The sequence below is a fragment of the Oryx dammah genome, unplaced genomic scaffold (assembly GCF_014754425.2).
Source record: "Oryx dammah isolate SB20612 unplaced genomic scaffold, SCBI_Odam_1.1 HiC_scaffold_2, whole genome shotgun sequence".
Lineage (NCBI taxonomy): Eukaryota > Metazoa > Chordata > Mammalia > Artiodactyla > Bovidae > Oryx > Oryx dammah.
Window position 1 is genome coordinate 130,448,273 of NW_024070186.1, and position 22,081 is coordinate 130,470,353.

Genomic DNA, 22,081 nt, shown 5'->3' on the forward strand with positions numbered 1-22,081 from the left:
CACCATAGTTGATACAGAATAAATGTTTAAAGAATGAATACATATTTTGCTTTTATGTTTATTGATTATGGACATTACAAATAGTGTAATGTACATGAATAAGAAATTACTGAGCTAAAACCATTATAACTGCAATATTTAATTGATAAGTATGTCATACTAGCATTATTGTGGATATTACAGTTTTGACATTCTAATGAGCTTCTAAGGTATTCCATTTTTGTCTAAAACTAGATAAACTAGATGACTAACATAATAGTAATCTTTCATCTCTCTTTTCAGACTATGAAAATAATATAATTAAATGTATTTGCATATATTGTTTTCAAACGTATCTGATACTATTGCATTTATTGTAGTTACTATTTAGTAAAAAAAAACTTTTGAAAGTAAATTTCATGTGTGGAATAGGAAATTAACTGATAGCTTATTAGTATAGATGAGTATGATATAGTTGGAAGGAAAACAAGTCAAGGAAAATTAAATATCTTGTCTGTTAAAAACTGGGGAATGGTTAATCATACAAAATATTAATGCTATACCAGTTTTAGCAAAAAAATAGAAGGTATGTATTTTATCCCTTTCATCTTTTGCCTGGCAAATGGTTTATGGTAAACTATATAGATACCTGCTTTCATAAATTAATGGAATTATTCTCTTCTTCTCTTGAACATGTTTATGAAGGCATCATTTTTGCAGGAGCCTAGAGTATTGTGATTCGCAGCCATATACTTGTACATTATTTCAGAAGACATTGAAACCCCGCAGGGGGAGAAATTGAGGGGAGTTGAGGCCTATTTGTGGCAAGTCCTACTTGAGTACAGCATCTTGAAATAGCTTTTTGTTTTCAAATAGAATATATTACATATTTCAAACTGTACATGTTTATCACACGTTCCCTGGGCTTGCCTTATTTACAGATGGTTTGAATAAAATTTTCTGTCTTTCCTCAGCATTTGCCCAGGGTGTTGGTAGTTAAAAGCCAGTCCTCATTTAACATGAAGATGTTTTGTCTTCATATAATGTGACTTATCCACATACAACAATGCTGACATCTTTTCATTGTGAAGTTGGCTGTCCTACATCCCTTCATTGATGGTCAAAATAGCTCCTTTTGTGCTAAAAAGTCTTACATGTATTTAAAAAAAGAAGTTTCTTGTGATATTTTGGATGTGCTGGCTGACAAAGGCTATAAATTGACTTTTAAGGATGGTATTTTATTGCAATCCAAATTAAACAAAGGTTTTCCTCCTGTGTGTATAACATATTCCATATTGAAGCAATTATCGATTTTAATCTCTTAAATAACTTCAGCTTTGGTACATTGTTCATATTTCTTCTAGTACCACACACAGATGCATTAGAAACCACCCAAAAAATGAAAAAAATAATATGTTTTACTAAAGAACTGTGTATATGTACATATCAACACATTACATGTGTACATACATCTGTGTATATGTGCATGCGTGTATATGTACCATGTCACGTCAGTCGTGTCCAACTCTTTGTAATCCTCCTATGCATGGGACTCTCCAGGCAAGAATACTGGAGTGGGTTGTAGTGCCCTCCTCCAGGGGATCTTCCTGACCCAGAGATCGAACCCACATCTCTTACATCTCCTGCACTGGCAGGTGGGTGGGTTCTTTACTGCTCACACCACCTGGGAAGCCTGTGTATGTGAATATATATGTATAATAACACTGTACCTAGAGGAAAGGCCATCGCCTTGGAAATGGAATGTGAGATTAAATTCTAAATTTTATACATACTAGTCATGGGAACATTGGCAAGGTCTTTAATTCCTCTGAATTTCAATATCCTCATCTGTTAAAACAATAATAAAATAAATACCCTGGAATGCTGTTGTGAGAATTAAATAAGCTAACATTGTATAATACTTAGCTGCAAAGTAGGTGCTCAACCAGTTAGTTAATTATAGTGTTTTTTAGTAATCCTTCATTTGTAATGCTTCCTATTTGTGTTAATAAAACATGTTTTTGAAGTGTCTCAATTCATTGGAATAAACAGCACTAAACTTTTTTCTCCAAACAGCTATCATGCCACCCTAAGCACTGTGCTGTATTGAATTTCCCTTTTCCTCTCTGTAGCAGGTCTGCAAATTAGATCTTGAGCAGAAACTATATGGGTTTGTTTGTATGCTTTCTTTTAATTTATTCCTCGGTCTTATTAATTTTAAAACTATAGTCATACACGTCCAGATTTTTTTGCAGACTGAACGTGTCTGTAGCCATGGTGACAAGGAGTAAGTAGTGTGTTCCATTTCTAATCACTTCCTTTCTTGCACTTCCCAGTCAATTCTCCTAAGTGCTAAGGCAAGGATGAGGGTACATAAAAAGAGTACAGTGGACGAGGATCCCATCTTCTTCTTGGTCAGCCCTAATGTCTGTTCTGTCTCATCTTGCTCTATGAGCATCATAAGGATGGTGAGGGAAGGGGGCTGGCACCAGCTTCCACTGATGAATCACTCTATCTTGGACAACATCTACAGACGTGTGTAGTCCTTGAACAATTTAGCCACATCTTCAGGTAGACCACCAGTCAGTGGCATTCATACTCTGTCTCTCCTAGTCTCCCAAGCCATAGGGTCACCAGAGAACACTAAATCCTAATCTCATCTACCCTCCAGCACGAGTGCTTAGAGTGGCAGGCCTGTTTTTCTTTTTTTGTCGTTGTTTTATTTTTTTTAACATTATTGGAGTATAATTACTTTACAATGTTCTGTTAGTTTCTGCAGTACAATAAAGTGAATCAGCCATGCTGCTGCTAAGTCGCTTCAGTCGTGTCCAACTCTGTGCGACCCCGTGGACGGAGGCCCAACCGGCTCCGCCGTCCCTAGGATTCTCCAGGCAAGAACACTGGAGTGGGTTGCCATTTCCTTCTCCAATGCATGAAAGTGAAAAGTGAAAGTGAAGTCGCTCAGTCATGTCTGACTCTTAGCGACCCCATGGACTGCAGCCATATGTATATATATATATCCCCTCCTGCTTGAGCCTCCCTCCTCCACCCCCAGTGCACCCCTCTTGGGCATGACAGAGCACCAAGCTGAGGTCCCTGTGCTATACATCAGCTTCCCACTAGCTCTTTACACCTGGTAGTATAAATGTATCTATGCTGTTCTCCCAATTCATGCCACTCTCCCCTTACCTCACTGCATCCACATTTGTTCTCTACATATGCATCTCTATCCCTGCCCTGCAAATAATTCTACTGTACCATTTTTCTAGATTTCGTGTATATGCATTAATATATAATATTTTTATCTTTCTGACTTATTGACTCTGTATGACAGACTCTAGATCTATCCACATCTCTACAAATGTTCCAACTTCATTCACTTTTATGCCTAAGGAATATTGCATTATGTATATTTACCATATCTTCTTTATCCATTCATCTGTCAGTGGACCTTTTGGTTGCTTCCACATCTTGGCTATTGTAAACAGTGCTGCAGTGAACACTGGGGTACATGTGACTCTATCCTCTTTATTCTCAGGAGCTCAGAATTTGATGAAGTGTTGTCATGACCTTTCGAAAAGAGATTTCCCTTATATTACCTTTTTAACCTTGCTTAGAGGAGGGCATAGCAACCCATTCCAGTATTCTTGCCTGGAGAATCCCACAGACAGAGGAGCCTGGAGGGTTATAGTCTATAGCATTGCAAACAGTTGTACATGACTGAAGCAACTTAGCATGCAACTTCATTTAGACAGCTCTTTGTAACCTTGCTTAGATAGCATCACCAACTCAATGGACATGAATTTGTGCAAACTCCAGGAGATAGTGGAAGATGAGGAGCCTGGCATGCTTTGTTGCAAAGAGTCAGACATGACTTAGCAACTGAACAGCAACAAGAGCACTGACTGAAACTCTTGAGCACATCACTAGGTAGTCCTCCAGGTAGGAATCACTATATATGTTCCCTGTTTTTCAGGCACTTTCCCAATTAGGAAATCTCTTGGCATTCTTCCTATTTGGGAATAACTTTTTTCTACACACCTTGCTTTCCACGAATGTCTAAGTACTCTGTGCCTTCTTAGTCATCTTCTGTTCACTGTGTTTGATGGTGCAAGAGGGGAGAAGAAAGACTGTTTTTAACTGAGGTTCTCTAGATCTGTGGAGAGAAGGCTGAAACCAGTTATTGTTAACTCTGTGAACTTAAATCCAGAGCAGCAAGAAAAATACCTGTAAACATTTTGTTAAACAGATAGGAGGAATAATGGTAAAAGTCATATACTTGAAAATAGCTAAAAATATTTATAAGTGAGCAGTTTGGAGAAAAATTACTCTTGGCTATTTCTTTAATAGAATAAAATCTGAAGGAAATTGTATCATATGTTCAATGCATAATATTTTAATCCTATAAAATTCTACTCTCTGTAGTCAAAATGAATATGTCCATTCGCTTGCAATGGTAGGAGAGACCATGAAGGAAAGGGAAGGGAACACGTTTATACGTTTATGGAGCAGCCTGTTTCAGAACTAATGTCTCTGTCTTTGGTCATTATAAGCTGTCAGTAATATTCCATATAGAGCATGTGTGCATGCTCAGTCATGTCTGACTCTTTGCAACCTCATGGACTGTAACCTATCAGGTTCCTCTGTCCATAGGATTTTCTAGGCAAGAATACTAGAGTGGGTTGCCATTTCCTCCTCCAGGGGATCTTCCTGAACCAGGGATCGAGCCGGTGTCTCTTGTGTCTCCTGCATTGAGCCAGCCGGTGGGTTCTTTACCAAATGCACCATCTGGGAAGCCCCAATATTCCATATGCCTTCGGGCAAATACATAGGTGTAAATTTCAAAATAGGCATTGCTTACCACTTTTTTTCACCCCTTTTTAACTGAGCATAAGTGAACAGGGAGGCCTGGTGTGCTGTAGTCCATGGGGTGATGAAGAGTCGGATGTGACTTGGAGACTGAACAACAACAACCCAAAAGATAAAACATAAGGAGACTTATCCATAGATGAGTCTATTTCTATTAAGCTTGAATCAAAAGGTAGCCCAGCTTTCTTAAAAGTACCTCTGGTATTGAGATAAATTTCTTACAACTCAAAAATTTAAGCGTGCCCTGATTTCCCATTGTTTTTCCTGAACAAATGAGCTCCATGGACGCAAAAATCTAAAGGGTGTACTTGTGAATTTAATGGCAACTCACTCCAGTATTCTTGCCTGGAAAATCCTGTGGACAGAAGAGCCTGGCAACTACAGTCCATAGGGTCGCAAGAGTGGGACAAGACTTAGCCACTAAACTACCACTATGTGAATTTCTTGGTTAGTTTACACTTTTGTGTCCTAAGTAATGAGCTAAGCCATGCCTGTTTATTCATTTTCCTACAGACGGCAGCCGGTGAGCCCTCCTCCACCTCCAAGGCCGATTTCCCCACCCCACACCTACGGCTACATTTCAGGACCCCTTGTCTCAGACATGGATACGGATGCACCAGAAGAGGAAGAAGACGAAGCCGACATGGAAGTAGCCAAGATGCAGACCAGGAGGCTTTTGTTACGTGGGCTTGAGCAGACCCCTGCCTCCAGTGTCGGAGACCTGGAGAGCTCTGTCACTGGGTCCATGATCAATGGTTGGGGCTCTGCCTCAGAGGAGGACAACATTTCCAGCGGACGCTCCAGCGTTAGTTCTTCTGATGGCTCTTTTTTCACTGATGCTGATTTTGCCCAGGCGGTCGCAGCGGCAGCGGAGTATGCTGGTCTGAAAGTGGCCCGGCGCCAAATGCAGGATGCTGCTGGTAAGTCGTATACTTCTCACTAAGCTGGAGGAGAAAAAAAAAATTCTATATGTATTTGTCAGTTGCTGATTATCTCCATAATCTTGTGTCCTATATGAAATACAACTGTCACCACCCTGGTTTTTGACTGCTAAGTTTCCTAGGTGACTCAGACAATAAAGAATCCACCTGCAATGAGGGAGAGCTGGGTTTGATCCCTGGGTTGGGAAGATCCTCTGCAGAAGGGCATGGCAACCCACTCCAGTATTCTTGCCTGGAGAGCCCCCAGGGACAGAGGAGCCTGGTGGGCTACAATCAGTGGGGTCGCACAGAGTCCAACAGGACTGAGGCACTAAGCACAGCACAGCAAGGAGACCAGGGTCCAAGATTATGATGTGTCATGCCTTGTCCCTTTTTCTTGACAAGACTTTTTAAATCTTCTATTTTATTTAATAAATCATATGTAATGTGAGTGAAGCTACCTGAAAAGTCTTCATTTTTAAGATAGTCTTAGCAAATATAAGTGTAACTTCTTTTGGAATGCCTGTGATCAATTAAATTGAGATTGTGTTACATAAAAGTCACCAAAATAAAATTAATTGAGGTAGTTCACTCATCCCATTTAATTAGAAATTGTCTATGAGAAATAGATAAATGTCTGGGCGGACACTCAACTGTTGGAAAGTGGGCTATTTCTCCTTAACCCTCATTCTTTTCATGCCTCTGAATTAGAATACTAATTTAATTGAGAAAATATAAAGATATTTATAATATATATACTTTTGCAAGCATAACTATGTTCTATGCTTAAACTAAACATTGTTAATCTAATAATTTGGAGAGCAGGTTAATCTAAATGCTTATATATTTTTTCTATTTCCCCTTTTATTGCCAGTAGCCTGTTTTTAATTACTATATATCCATTCTTATGTTTTAATTCTCTTATACTTATTTCCTACTCCCATCTTTGTTTAGAAAGTAAATAGTATGAGAAAGAAAAAAATTTTAAATATATATTTTCCACATGATTTTAATTTCTATAAAATGGAATATATATATTCATATACATGATCAATATATATGATATTTCTCATAACTAAAAATATACAAATAGAATAAAAATAATGGGATCAATAAGAAAGAGAGACGTTTCTGAGAAAGTAAAGATTATCACAGCAGATCAATAGTTGTTATCTTATTGTTTTTTTTTTTTCCCTTAGCTTAGTAACTATCACATTGTTGCAGTTATTTTCCATGTTCCAAGAGAATTTTCCATGGTCTCTTTAGATGTTGAATTGGTCATTATTTCTTATCATTGTAGAATATATTCAAAGAAAATTTAACTCCCTTCATAAAGCTTTTTTTCTATATGTTATTAATCAAGAATATGTTGTAGGAAAAAATTATATCTAATATCTCTCAAACTATTAGTGTAGAATGCATACTTATTTTAGCCAGCCCTACACTTGAAGACATTAAACCAATTTTCATTTTTTTCCCCTAGGAGCTGCTGTGTATAATAAAATAATATGCAAACCAATGTTCCTAATAAATAACATCTAACTTTCCATATAGCTTTTGTTTCTCCTTATTTTTTAATCTGTAAAAAAAATAAGTACATGAAATTAAGCATCTCAAACTACTGCTTTCATATTGCATTAAGGGTGTTTTTCAGTTCATTGAATCAACGAGACATAGAAATAATTTTGAAAATTCATCTGTATATGACTTCATGCCTCAGGGTCTATGAGCAGTAGATGGCCTTACACAATAGAATGAGAAATGGGTTCAGTCTCAGCCCTAATTTTCTCTTTTCATGGATATGTAACTTTAATTGTAATAGTCTCCATCATAGCTAAAGAGAGTTTGGTTTAATATTTCACTGTATTGTAATTTAGTAGCTCTTCTGACTTTCATTTAGCTCATGATTATAATGAACAAAACATGCATTGGAGTCTGCTTATTAAAATGTTCTTTTCCTGAAAGGGTGCTGTTTATCGTATAGCTTGAAGGTAATATGAATGAATAATCCAATCACATTGTTTCTCACTAGGCCACATTAATATCTATTATTTAATGCTTCAGTTATCACCTGTAAATGTGTTGATTTTACTTTCTGTGACTGCTACTGTTTATAGCCAGAACACTTATTGTCTTGGTCTCTCTGAACTTTCTTGTGGTACAACAGGAAGTTCTGCATTTGAATCTCTGGAATTTCAAGAAACCAAAATAACAAAGATCAAGGATAGGGCCAGTAGATGTCCATTGCCATTATGGATTAAATATTTTGTTTTGTTGTACTGTGTTTCTGTAAGAAAGCCAGAGAATTTGAGAGCACAGCAGTGTACCATGTCTGAGTATCAGGTTCATTTATCACCTGTGAATATTGTCCCTCCAAGGTCAAAATAATGAAAAACTACTTACACCAGCACAAAAAAACATAAAAGTCTCTGGAGGGGTCACTTCAAATATCCAGAAGCAGCAAATAAATATCTCTTAAGAGAACAGGGGTGTGAGTAGTTTTGGCCAGTCTAAGTATGTGAACTAGCTAAATTTTATGCCAAAGTAAGAAAAAATACCTGAGAATGTACTCAAATTTAGGAGTCTGTCTTCAGAAAAGAGCACAAACATATTTAATTAAAATAAGGGACATGTTTTGTACTGTTTATTCTTAGAACATGAATATCTTAAGGGCTCTGGCTATTCCTTTTGAGAAAGAAACAGACATTGGATATATTATGTTAAAATTTAATTAATAGTTTTGTTTAACAATAACAATTTAGTGATGGTAGCTGCAAAAATAGTTACAATATTTTTCTTTAATGCCTAGGTATCAAGAACTTTAGCAGAATAAAAGTACCAAGGTTAAAAAAAAAAAAGACTATGAAAATACTTTTAGGGTATTTTTTCCAGTGGATAGCTCAAGCAGCATTACAAAAATCCTATTGTTTACTAGGATAAGTTTAGTCGCTCGGTCGTGTCCCACTCTTTGCAACCCATGGACCATAGCCTGCCAGGCTCCTTTGTCCATGGGATTTTTCCGGCAAGAATCTTCCTGACCCAGGAACTGAAGCCACATCTCCTGTGTCTCCTTCACTGAAGACAGATTCTTTACCTGCTGAGCCACTGAGGAAGATCCCTTGGAAGAGGGCATGGCAACCCACTCCAGTATTCTTGGTTGGAAAATTCCATGGACAGAGGAGCTTGGCGGGCTATAGTCCATAGGGTTGCACAGAGTCAGACACGACTGAAGCAATTCAGCATTGTTTACTAAAATCATTTATATAAGGTTTTATTTTAATAGGAATATTTCTAGTTTAAATGTTTTATTTTGATTATTGCTGTTAAACTTTATTGTTAAGTTTGGCTCTGATTTTTTTCTCAGGCCGCCGCCATTTTCCTGCATCCCAGTGCCCTAGACCTACAAGTCCTGTTTCTACAGACAGCAACATGAGTGCTGCCGTAGTACAGAAGGCCAGACCAGCCAAGAAACAAAAGCACCAGCCAGGACATCTGCGCAGAGAAGCTTACACGGATGGTAAGTCCATTGAAATGGATGAAAACATCTATGAATCTCGCCTCTTTACCCTGGCTCTCTCTGACTTGAAAATGCATCCACTGACATTAGAAATTACATTAAAAATTCATTAACAGTAAGCCTCATATTACTTAGAGGAATGATCAACTTCCATATCTTGTCAGGCATCTCAAGTCTCTGCAGTTTTCTAGTAAGTGGGTTAGTTAGGAAGTTAACAAAGGATAATACTTTTAATATTTTTAAAAAGTAATTATATAGTTTAAACAAGTAGATATTACTGTAGTTGAAGTAATGGCTTGGGATTAATCTTCATCACTGATAAATCTTCCACAATGTCCTCACTTTCTTTTTTCCTTGGAGAATTTTGCATTCAAATAGAAGACAATAAACTCATTTGAATATAAAGTCTAACTATAGTGGTGTTACTCACAGTTTGTGCACCAAAAGGCAAATGGAATCATCTTCCTTGATGCCTTCACATACTGTCTCCACTGTCCCTGAAGAGGCGAGGTTTGTATTCTAGAGGGAGCACAGGCAAATATCACAAACATTGTGATGTTGTCTAGCTGCTGCTGCTGCTGCTGCTGCTGCTGCTAAGTCGCTTCAGTCGTGTCCGACTCTGTGTGACCCCAGAGACGGCAGCCCACCAGGCTCCCCTGTCCCTGGGACTCTCCAGGCAAGAACATTGGAGTGGGTTGCCATTTCCTTTTCCAATGCATGAAAGTGAAAAGTGAAAGTGAAGTCGCTCAGTCGTGTCCAACTCCTAGCGACCCCGTGGACTGCAGCCTTCCAGGCTCCTCCGTCCGTGGGATTTTCCAGGCAAGAGTACTGGAGTGGGGTGCCGTTGCCTTCTCCAATGTTGTCTAGAGAAAGCCTTTAATGAAAGTGCCTCAGGTGGCCCAGCATTTATTAATCCGCCACCTTCTCGTTTTATAAAACAACCTCAAGGGCTTTGTTGGAAATTCGCGTAAGATAAATGCTCTCAGGCTCACCCATCTTGTCAAGTTTGCTAAATTTACTAAAAGCGTGGGGGGAAGAAGGGTATCACAGGCAGCGTCCCCACCTCCTGGTCCCCTCCAACCAAATCTGATTAGAACTTTCATTACCAGTCAGCAGTTTTTCAAAAAGGGCCTCATTTGCCATTATCATATGAAAGCCTAATATTATAGATCCTTATCCAAGGTTACAAGGAGGGTTTTCTGAGGCACTTCTCCCCATGATTCCTGCCACTTGACAGAAAAAATTTAATACAAAGCTCACAGCATGATGAGCACAAGTAATTTTGCAATGAGTGGCTGTCCACGCTACTATCTGTACTTTATTCAGAATATTTTCTCTCACTAGCATCTATCCGATAGTAGACTGCATTAAATACTGGCATGACACAGCGCACCTGGGCCTCCTGGATCCTGCCTGGGACTGCTTTGTCAGGGAAACTGAGCTGTCAGGATATTATCTGATTCTGAAGGGTGATTATAATGGCTTTGAGCATGTTTGCCTCTGTGAAGGGACGAAAGCTAGGTATAAATCCCCAAACTCTATTGGCAGTTTTACATTTATGGGACCCCTATAATGGCATTTTATAAGTTTTATAGCTGTTGTATCAGTATTTATTATCTAGAAGAGACTGCTCCTAACAGAAAAACTGGTCAAACATCAAACCTTGATGTGACTACATCTAGGTTGAATACATCAGGGAGAAAATCTGGCCTACAGCTTTGTGTAACTCTTTCTACTTATTTATACTTGTTTTGAGGGGCTTCCGGCATTGAGTGATGCTTTTAAAAATGCTTTAAATAATGAAAACATGTCAGTTAGAGGGCATAGCATTGCAGTTATAAATTATAATATGCTTGAAAATTGTGATCTATATTCATCACCCCATGTTCTGTAGCATTTATTTCAGTGTTTAATAATTAAATATAAATTCTAACTAATCCCTGAAAAATAGCTATTAAATTGAGTGATGAAGCAACCAAGTTATTTTTAATTTCAGAAATACCAAAGAAATATGTTAAAATATTTGTAAAGCCAAAAAGCCACATTAATAGGAAATATTATTTACATTTCTAAATATTCATTTTACATGTGATTATATAGAATAGTCATAATATACACCATGATGTAGAAGCCAGTAATTATTTTCTCTAAGTCACAAAAATAGACAAAATGGTTAAACACTAGCTTTAACTTCCTCTTAGCATTTTTATAACCATCTGTCATTGAGTTATGCTTATTTTACTAACAAGTCTTGAATTTAATTCTGGATGTTTTCTGATTTGGTAAAGAAAAAAATAAAACTATGTACTATTTTGTACATTTCCATAATGCATCTTGAATAGCTGAAATCTTTCCTTCATAATGTGCCAAATAAAAAATGCACATACTCTTGGTAGTAGTGGTTATAGTATGGAAAGAAAAGTCATTTTATCAGAAATCCTTTTCTTGGTTTTGAAAAAAATTCATAATTTCATGAAGAATCTCTATGGCAAATACAATTTTTTAAATTATTAAAGAAGAAAGAGGGCAGGGAGGAGAATGAACTTAAGGAGCTGCCAGTTGTGAAAATGAGAAATAGATCAATAAGACATGGAGAGGTTTTTGTCATTTTTGGATTTTGATGATTGAATGAATGATGATGGATGCGTTTGATTATTGTCAATAGATTTCTTATGTGAACTGTTTTCAATATATGCTGTATCAGTCTAGAGCATGTAGCATCTTTACTTTGTACATTTTGTTCAAATTATCAATTTTCTTTACAGAATTTTTGTGACCTCTATAAGGAAAAAATAAAAAAGAACCTAAACTGATAGATCTGTGTCTGAACTGATAAAGAGTAATTTTTGATGATCCTTGTCATAATCCTTGGTAAGCCACCTTATCTAGGAGACTTCAGTTCAGTCACTCAGTTGTATCTGACTCTTTGCAACTGCAGCATGCCAGCTCTCCCTGTCCATCACCAACTCCCAGAGATTGCTCAAACTCATGTCCATTGAGTCGATGATGCCATCCAACCATCTCATCCTCTGTCATCCCTTTCTCTTCCTGCCCTCAGTCTTTCCCAGCATCCCATCAGGGTCTCTTCCAATGAGTCAACTCTTCGCATCAAGTGGCCAAAGATTTGGAGCTTCAGCTTCAGCATCAGTCCTTCCATTGAATATTCAGGACTGATCTCCTTTAGGATGGACTGATATAATCTCCTTGCAGTCCAAGGGACTCTCAAGAGTCTTTCCAACACCACGGTTCAAAAGCATCAATTCTTCGGTGCTCAACTTTCTTTAGGGTCTAACTCTCACATCCATACATGACTACTGGAAAAACCATAGGTGGTTTAAACAACAGAAATTTATTTCCTAACAGCCCTGGAGGCTAAAAGTTCAGGCTCATGGGGTTGGCAGGGTTGGTTGCTCCTGAAGCCCCTCTCCTTGGCTTATAGATGACCTCCTTCTCCCCATGTCTTCACTTGGTCCTCCCTCTGTGTGTGTTATGTCCCCCCCTTCTTTTAAGGACCAGTCAGATGGGATCAGGGCCCACTCTAAGGACCTCACTGTAACTTAACTGCTTCTTTAAAGATCCTGTCTTCAAGTACAAGTCACATTCTGAGGTGCTGGGGTTAGTACTTCAACATATGAATTTCAGAGAGGACACAGTTGAGCCCTTAACAGCCCACCAGCCCCTAATTCATGGCACTGTAGCCATACTTTGTGCTGTAGGTAAATGTTGGGTCTGATAGACACCCAGGGAGTACTCATTGCAAAGTGGAAGACTGCATGCTGTAGAATACTGACAGGCAGAATCTAACTCTTTATTTATTTCATATTTGCTGCTTTCACCCAGATAAAGGGAAGGATTCAAATATATGAATATTGATCAGTCAGACTTTTATTGAGTTAAAGCCAAGCATAAGTGCATTTCTAGGACCTTCTAATAGATTCTTTCCACCCCCTTTGCAGCCCCTCCTGATATGTTTATGTACTTGACTTAAAAAACAAATCTACATCATTTCTACAGCTCTACTCTTCATAAATTATAAATCCACCCTCTTTGGAATGATGTTGTTTTGACTCAATATATCATTAATCACAAGGTCTTGGGACTTGTAACAGTTATGTGATTAGAGTGCTGGATCTCTGTAGTGATGAACGCTGGCAGGATTGTCTCCATGTTTATGCTTTTTTGTATTACTTTACATGCATTATATTGGTATTTAGAGAGTCTTGTATAAAGAATGGTGTTTATACAACTGTATAAAGAAAGAGACTATACATATATATGAGTTCCATGATCGATTTTTTAAACCCAGTTTGAGCTATTAGTGGTATGAATTACCTGAAAGTACTATTTGTTATTTTATGACATATAAAATTGTTTGTACTATGATAATCTCTGATTTGACTCAGTGTTTATTTTGTGATACCTAAAAAAAAATTTGGTAATCTATTTATATTAGAAATTACACCTACCATCATTCCCCTCTGTTAATTATATACAGTGGCAATTATATACAGTAAGTTTGAACTCTTAAAACTACCACCAGATTCTCTTCTTTTTCTACCTGTATTATAGATAGCATCTATATAGAGCGTCTGGTCATGGATTTTGTCTCAAGAGTCATAGATTCCCAAGATTTTGTATAATCTTATGATACTGGTAATCATCAGCTTTGATATCCGATCAGCCCAGACATTTTATGATTTGATGATAGTGGCAGTCATCAGCTTCCTGATAAGCTGTATTTGCAGTCCAGTCTGAGTTTGTAGCAAGGACATAGTGCAAAAATGAGTCTGCAGTCACTCACTCGCTCTGCTTCCAGGTATATTCTGAATTAGACTTTTCTTCTCCCATTCCCAGTCACAGGCTCAATCTGAACTTAGTACAGCTCAGCCTTGGGTCTCTTCACTTTAAGTCACTCAGTAGAATCTGTCTTTTCTCTCTTTTGGTTTATTTTAAATAAATAAATAGTCAATGAGGGAGATCACAGCATCTGGTTTTATCACTTCATAGCAAATAGATGCAGGAACAATGGAAACAATGACAGACTTTCTTTTCTTGAGCTCCAAACATCACTGCAGACTGTGACTGCAGCCACAAAATTAAAAAACACTTGCTCTTTGGAAGGAAAGCTATGACCAACCTAGACAGGGTATTAAAAGCAGAGACATTACTTTGCCGACAAACGTCTGTATAGTCAAAGCTATGGTTTTTCCCGCAGTCATGTATGGATGCAAGAGTTGATGATAAAGAAGGCTCAGTGCCAAAGAACTGATATTTTCGAACTGTGGTGTTAGTGAAGACTCCTGAGAGTCCCTTGGACTGCAAAGAGATCAAACCAGTCCATTCTAAAGGAGATTAGTCCTGGGTATTCTTTGGAAGGAATGATGCTGAGGCTGAAACTCCAATACTTTTGCCACCTGATGCAAAGAGTTGACTCATCGGAAAAGACTCTGATGCTGGGAGGGATTGGGGGCAAGAGGAGAAGTGGATGACAAAAGATGAGATGGCTGGATGGCATCACTGACTCAATGGACGTGAGTTTGAGTGAACTCTGGGAGGTGGTGATGGACAGGGAGGCCTGGTGCTGCAGTTTATGGGGTTGCAAAGAGTTGGACACGACTGAGTGACTGAACTGAACTGATGTAATATTTAATGATCACATCACACTTTATTTCTAATCTATACTATGGGAGTATAATGATATACCAGTCAATCCTAAAGGAAATCAACCCTGAATATTCATTGAAAGGACTGATGCTGAAGGGGAAGCTCCAATACTTTGGCCACCTGATGCAAAGAGCTGACTCATTGGAAGACACCCTGATGCTGGGAAAGATTGAAGGCAGGAGGAGAAGGAGACGACAGAGGATGAGATGGTTGGATGACATCACTGACACAATGGACATGAGTTTGAGCAAACTCTGGGAGGTAGTGAAGGACAGGGAGGCCTGGTGTGCTGCAGTCCATGGGTTGCAAAGTTGGAAACAACTGAGAGACTGAACAACTTTTTAAATAATGATGTTTTAAAATAAATGTTGTTAAAGGAGGAAAATCATCACCAGTGACAATGACAGTTTATGTTTTAAGACAAAAAGCTTTTGATTTTCCTAGATTTATTTTTTACATAAAAAGAGAACAATGTGAGCTAAGAGAATTAACAACAATAGTATGCAAGAAACAGTCTGACCAGTTTTAATGATGGAGTCCTAAGTAAAACAGCTGGAAGTAAGATGATATCTCAAAATTTATGCTTTCAGAGACCAATACAGTGAATTCTAATGCCTTAGTTATATGACACACAAAGTCAAAATAAAATTACTTTTAAAAACTCTTATCTACTTAAAAGGTGGCAAGAATACAGAGAAGAAACAAAAGAAAATGATTAATTCTTTAAAAAAAAAAAAAAACCAAGAATGAGAAACCCTAGATTAAAACTGATGCTTGCTAGACCCCTTTATTTGCTATTATATATGAGTTTTCAAGGCACAATTTTAATATTCAAGAATTTTTATGCTAGTGTATGTAAATAATAGTCACTGGACCATTGCCAATAATAGTAATATCTCTGAAAACAAATTTTCCTCTGTTTGTATTTACTATATAAATAATGATATATTCATAAAACAGAACAGATGCAAACTTTTCATCAGAAGAGGTAAAGCTATATGTTTATGTATGGAAATGTATACAACTACACATTTAGGTGAAAAAAAATACAATCATTTTATGTTATTAGGAAAGGAAGACTATCATATTCTGGTGGGCAGACATGCATGCTCCAAAACCCCAGATATGGCCATTTTACATAGTTTCTAATGTGAATGGTACTCCCTGGAATTATGCAACTTGGTGGCCTTGCATTCTAGGCATAAATAATTTCTGGGATGATCTATAAACATCCATTCACACTAATTACCTCTGCATCAATATTGAGGATTTGAAATGAAGGTGGGGACATATGAAGGGTTATATTTCCAAGTTTTTAGATACTTTTAAATTTTTACCATGTATATTTTCTATGGAAAAGCTTAATTTTGTAATACTAAACATTTACTATTAATACATAGCCTATTCATGTTTTAGTTGATTTGTTCTGTTAATATCACATAAAATATGAAAACATTACCATTTCTAAAGTCATGACTAAAGAAAAAATATGCTGATAGTTTCAAGTCTCTAGATCCCTGGTTTTGACCTCCCATGAAATTCAGATTTCATATATAACAACCTGCTGTATATAGCTGTATATACTTCAAAAGTTCTTCCTGTTCACTTTTCTGAAACAGAACTCATGCTCTTCCTTTGTAAACCATCTCTTTCTTATCCCTGCATTCCTCATCCAACTAGTTAACTATGGCAAAAATCTTAAGTTACCTAATGAATAGTCTTCTGGGCCTTCCCTGGAGGCTCAGTAGTAAAGAATCTACCTGTGATGCAGGAGACCAAGTTTCAGTCCCTGGGTTGAGAAGATCCCCTGGAGGGGGAAACAACCCACTCCAGTCTTATTCTCTGGAAAGTTCCATGGACAGAGGAGCCTGGTGGGCTGTAGTCCATGGGGTCACAAAGAATCGGACAGGACTGAGCAACTGCACACATATCACGCTTCCCCTGCTGTTTTCCATTGATCATTAAATAATATTGATTTTTCTTCCTTAAACTCTCAGGCACATCTACTCTCCATCTGAAAGTCACCAGTACAATTCTATCTCCTATCATTGTTTACTGAGTTATTAAAATAACATTTTAGCCTCCTGGATTTAAGACTTTCCTTGTAATTCATCCTCCATACTACAGCCAGAACAAACTAAGACTAGAATCTGTTCATATTCTTCTATTAACTTATCAACTATTACTAGGTTTTATATATATATATATATATATATGTATGTATGTATTTTCCCCCTGGAGTGTACCTAGGAGTCATTTTTAAAAAATGCCACTTAAAGAAAATAAATTTTCTAGATATAAAATTATATGCCTTCTTTTCAGTAGGTCTGTGAGAAGTGTAATTATATATAATCTCCAATTATTTGTAATATATTAATATATAACTATAGATAGATAAAAATTAACTTATATGTATATTAGCAATTATCTAGTTTAAAACCTCCATATTACAAAATGAAGAGACCATACCAATGAAGGTAGATTGTGAAGATGCAATAGAATGAAATGGTAGTACAAAGAACACTGAATCAGAAATTAGGAATCTGAGGGCATTAGTCCTAGTTCTGATTATATTTAGCTTTAAGCTTGGAAAATAACTTAAGATCTGTGTGTTTGAACTTCCCTATCTACAAAATAAGAAGGGATTCAGGTAGATTAGCGATGGCAAAGAGGTCTCAACTCAAGTGCCAACCTCAGTCACTCTGAAGTGGTTGCCTGAAGAGTAAGAATATCCATCTGGGATCAGCAACATTACAGTGAAATCAGTTAGGAAGATCTGCCATGTTTGGGGGAGGAAAAGCTATAGCATATTTATCCATATTAGCCATCCCCAAAACTAGCTAATCTCTAAGTCCCAGCTCTATGATTCAGTATTCCTGTGCCAGATAAGGGATTGCCTGGTAGCTCACTGTGTAAAGAATCCATCTGCAGTGAAGGCAGACTCCAGTTCAGTTCCTGGGTTGGGTAGATTCCCTGGAGAAGGAATAGGCTACCCACTCCACTCGTGAAGTTTCCCTGGTGGATCAGTTGGTCAAAGACTGCCAGATGAATAAAAATGAGAGGACATTAAAATCGTTAGTCCTCTTATTCTTTGGATGTCTTCAGTTGTTCAATTCTGTTAAGACTGTTATTTCACGATTGAATGCGACTCTAATGGGACACTAATGTTGACAGGTTTGGAAATGGCAGGCTCTCACAGTGTTTTAAATACTTCTTTTCAGAGCTTCCACCTCCTCCTGTGCCACCGCCTGCTATCAAGTCGCCCACTGCCCAATCCAAGGCCCCGCTGGAGCTACGACCCGTGATGGTGCCAAAACTCCCTTCTGTAGAAGCGAGAACAGACAGATCATCAGATAGAAAAGGAGGCAGTTACAAGGGGAGAGAAGTATTGGATGGAAGACAAGTTGCTGATATGCGACCAAATCCAGGTGATCCTAGAGAAGCACAGGAACAGCCAAATGATGGGAAAGGACGAGGAAACAAGGCCACAAAACGAGACCTTCCACCAGCAAAGACTCATCTCATCCAAGGTACTTATTTAGTCAAGCAGCCAATAAATACAGATGGAACATGTTTGCATGGTACATAGTTAAGGCTTTTTAGGATCAGGTACAAAGGGTAAGATTCAGAAATTTACGCTCTATTGGAGGAGACAGGTATGCACCCAGGTAATGTGAATACAGTGAGTTCTAATACATGATATTATGCACGTCTTCCTTGAAGAGATGCCAGTTTAGTTGAAGTTTAAAGGAAAGCATGATTTACACAAGTTACAAAGGAAAAGGAGATTTCTGACAAAGGAAATAGAGACAAAACATGAAAATGTGAAAATGAATGTTTGGTGAATTCCGATTTCCAGTTTGGCTGGAAAATAAGATGCTTGGGGCCAGGGACAAATGGCAAAAATAAAATTAGAAAGGTGGTTGAACCTGATTGGGAAGGCCAGGAATACTGTTTTGAAGAGTTTGGGATTAATGATATGGACAGTGGTGAGCCAGCAAAAAATTTAATCAAGAAATTATCAAAAATAAGAATAAAAAAATTATCTTTTTTTTTTTTGCTTAAAAAAATAACTGACAGAATATAGTGAAAGAGGAGTCTGGAATTTGGTGGCTGAAGGTATCAGAACCTTGCAAAATGATCTAGGTATAAAATATGAAAGCACTGAATTAAAAGAGTTGTGCAAATTAAAAAGAGAAACAGCCTATATAGGCATTTCAGAGATAGATCCTATAGGACTTGGTGACTAATTGAATGTAAAAAAGTAAAATGAACTAAGGGAGCAAAAAAATTATTCAAATGTTAATTAGATGGCCCTCCATGACTATACAACATAATTGTATTGAACAATGTAAAAAAAATGAGGAAAAGAATAAAAGTCTTATGGAAAATAACTTCAGTTATGAATAGATTAAGGTACTAACAAGAACATAAAAATGAAAAAATTCAGTAAGAATTATAGAACTAAGTTTAAAGATCAGGAGAAAGGTTGTAGGTAGAGAATGGATGTTGTTCACCTCAGCAACACAGAGGTGATTATTGTTTGAATAACAAAAGCTAAATCATCAGCAGTGATGGAGGGGATAATGTTTAACAATCAATTCTCTGGGAAGGAAACAGAACAAGCCCCTAATATGTAGCCATTTGCTTACTTCTGTTGTGTAATTACATCCAAAATGGCTAGTTTCAAGCAACTATTATGAAATCAGTGTATGTGGAGTTTGGAGGAGATGGGTATAGTAGACCCTTGTGTGAACATGTAAGCTCTCTCCAGCATACCACAGAGATGACTGTAAGGATACTGCGTGATGATTAAAGGGTACTAGTGGGGAGAGTAAAAGGGGGAGGGACTGGACAGGGGTGGGGAATTAGAGGCACAGACCACTACATACAAAATAAATCAGCTACAAGAACATATTGTACAGCACAGAGAATATTGCCATTACTTGATAATAACACAGAGAATATAGCCATTATTTTATAATAACTTTGAATCACTATATGCTACTAATATAATATTGTAAATCAACTATACCCCAGTGAAAATAAACGCATTCATACATACAAACATATGTTAGGCAGAGGAACATTCTGTACCGAAACTGAGGTAGAATCAACCCAGTGATATAAAGTAATCTAACCATTCAAACTAGAAAGAATAGTATCCTGGAAATAATGGAGAAGGAAATTTTAAGATGGGAAGAAATATAAAATGGCACAGAAGTGAAAGTTGGATGTGAATGAGGGTAGGGCAGGAGAATGGGTGAAGGACACAGAGACTTGACAAATTTTTTTTGTGAGTGGTATTTAAAAGATCCAGGCCTTCCCTAGGTGGCTCAGTGGTAAATAATCTGCCTGCCAATGTAGGAGACGTGAATTTGATCCTTGGATCCGGAAGATCCCCTGGAGAAGGAAATGGCAACCCACTCCAGTGCTCTTGGCTGGGGAATCCCATGGACAGAGGATCCTGAGAGGGCTGTGGACCACAGGATCACACACAGTTGAACAAGGCTTGGTGACTAAACCACCAGCATCATTTAACTTTTTTAAATCAAATAGTCACTATAGAATCTCGACTGCCGGGTCTGGAAAGTAAATGAGAATTGTGGAAGGGAGGTGATAAGTATGGGCTCTCTGCAGAAGGTTGGGAAGGAGAGAGGTCAAATAAGATTTGACAGGAGGGCAGAATCTGTGGAAATGATTTTAGGTAAGATATTTGAACATTAGTATAGACTGAGGAGAAGAACCTATTTAGGCAGAAGAGGTACAAGAAATGAAGGTAATTGATGAAGGAATCAGGAAAGAGTGATGAGGAAATGAATCTTAGAAGGCTGTAAGTACACTTTAACTACAGCTGTTTTCAAAGCTGCAGTTTGATAAGATTGGACATCAGCCTATTGTTTTGTTCATTGTGGGCATCGGGTCATTAGCAACTTTCTTTCAGTATAGCGGAGTTTCACTTCTTTCTGTAATGGAAGCCTGAACTCTGCACTCTGGCAGGGACTCTGCAATGAAGTGATGGTAAAGTTGTGTGTTTTGCACAGATGCCTCCACTGTGTGACCACAGATTACTTGGTTACATCACTATAATTTGAAGTTTGAAAAACTGTGCTTTTTTTTAATTATTAAAGCCAAGGTGATCTGAACTTTTGACTTTTAACAATTATACTCCAAGAAGTGGTTCATAAATCAAATGTCACAATATAACTTATGAGATTTGTATCTGACCTGAAAGTACAGACCAATTTGCTGCTCACAAGCAACGTTTCTCCAAAATAAGCTCAATTCTTTGGGGGAAAATTTAACAACTCAGAATGATTTTGGTGTGTGTAAAATTAAAACAAAGAGATGAAATTATTTCTGTGTCTTTTAATTATCATTTCTGTACATTCCTGTAATTTTAACCTTCGTAATTCAGTTTTTGCTATTAATAATTAAAGAGGCTCCCTAATTTACATCTGTAACAAATGGTAATTTTTAATTAAGGAGAGTGGTCTTTTAGATTTCAAAGTCTGATCTTTTTGCTGACGTTTACCTCAGTTAGTTCAATTTATTTCTACATATATCAAGCATCTACAGTGTTCTGAAGCATTGTACTAGTCCTGAAATTTATGTGTAAACATGAACCTTGACCTCAAGGAGCTTATAGTCAGAGAAGGAGACAGGTAATCTTTATTCACAGATACACCCACCCATATTTGATATCATGTTTATGATGTCATGATACTTGAGAGCCCAGAGAAGAGAAAATTAGCCCAGTCTTGTGGGTGATGGAATGTAAAGAAAGACTTCTTCATCTTTCCTAGTGGAAATGACCCATAAGCTGACTTTTCAGGAGGGTGGAATTTAGCTTGGGCAAGAAGAGTGGATAGGTTGTTTTGGCAGAGAAAGTCAGAATGAGAAGTTGGAATATATTGAGGAGAATATAAGAAATTCAGTGTTATTAGACAGTAAAAGTAGTAAAGATGAAGCTCTTGAGACAAATGTAAGCTTACCTCATGGAGACCCTCTAGTTCCTATAAAAGGAAGGTAGCTGAGTGAAGCAAGTTTAGAAGGAAATAACTCAAGAAGCAGAGACCCCTTAGAAGAAATTTACAGAGACCCGTTAGAAGAAATTTACAACCTCAGAAGA

The 22,081-nt window shown here is 37.5% G+C and overlaps 1 protein-coding gene across 4 annotated transcripts in view; it reads left to right on the top strand.

The window, feature by feature from the left end:
- The window catches only part of ROBO1 (roundabout guidance receptor 1), a 451,347-nt gene that overhangs the window by 424,861 nt on the left and 4,405 nt on the right, over positions 1-22,081 (top strand). For all 4 annotated transcript variants that reach the window (XM_040227038.1, XM_040227051.1, XM_040227044.1 and 1 more), the window contains 3 exons: positions 5,362-5,768; positions 9,133-9,285; positions 18,171-18,479. In XM_040227038.1, coding sequence (XP_040082972.1) covers positions 5,362-5,768; positions 9,133-9,285; positions 18,171-18,479 — 869 coding nt within the window. The remainder of the gene's footprint in view (positions 1-5,361; positions 5,769-9,132; positions 9,286-18,170; positions 18,480-22,081) is intronic.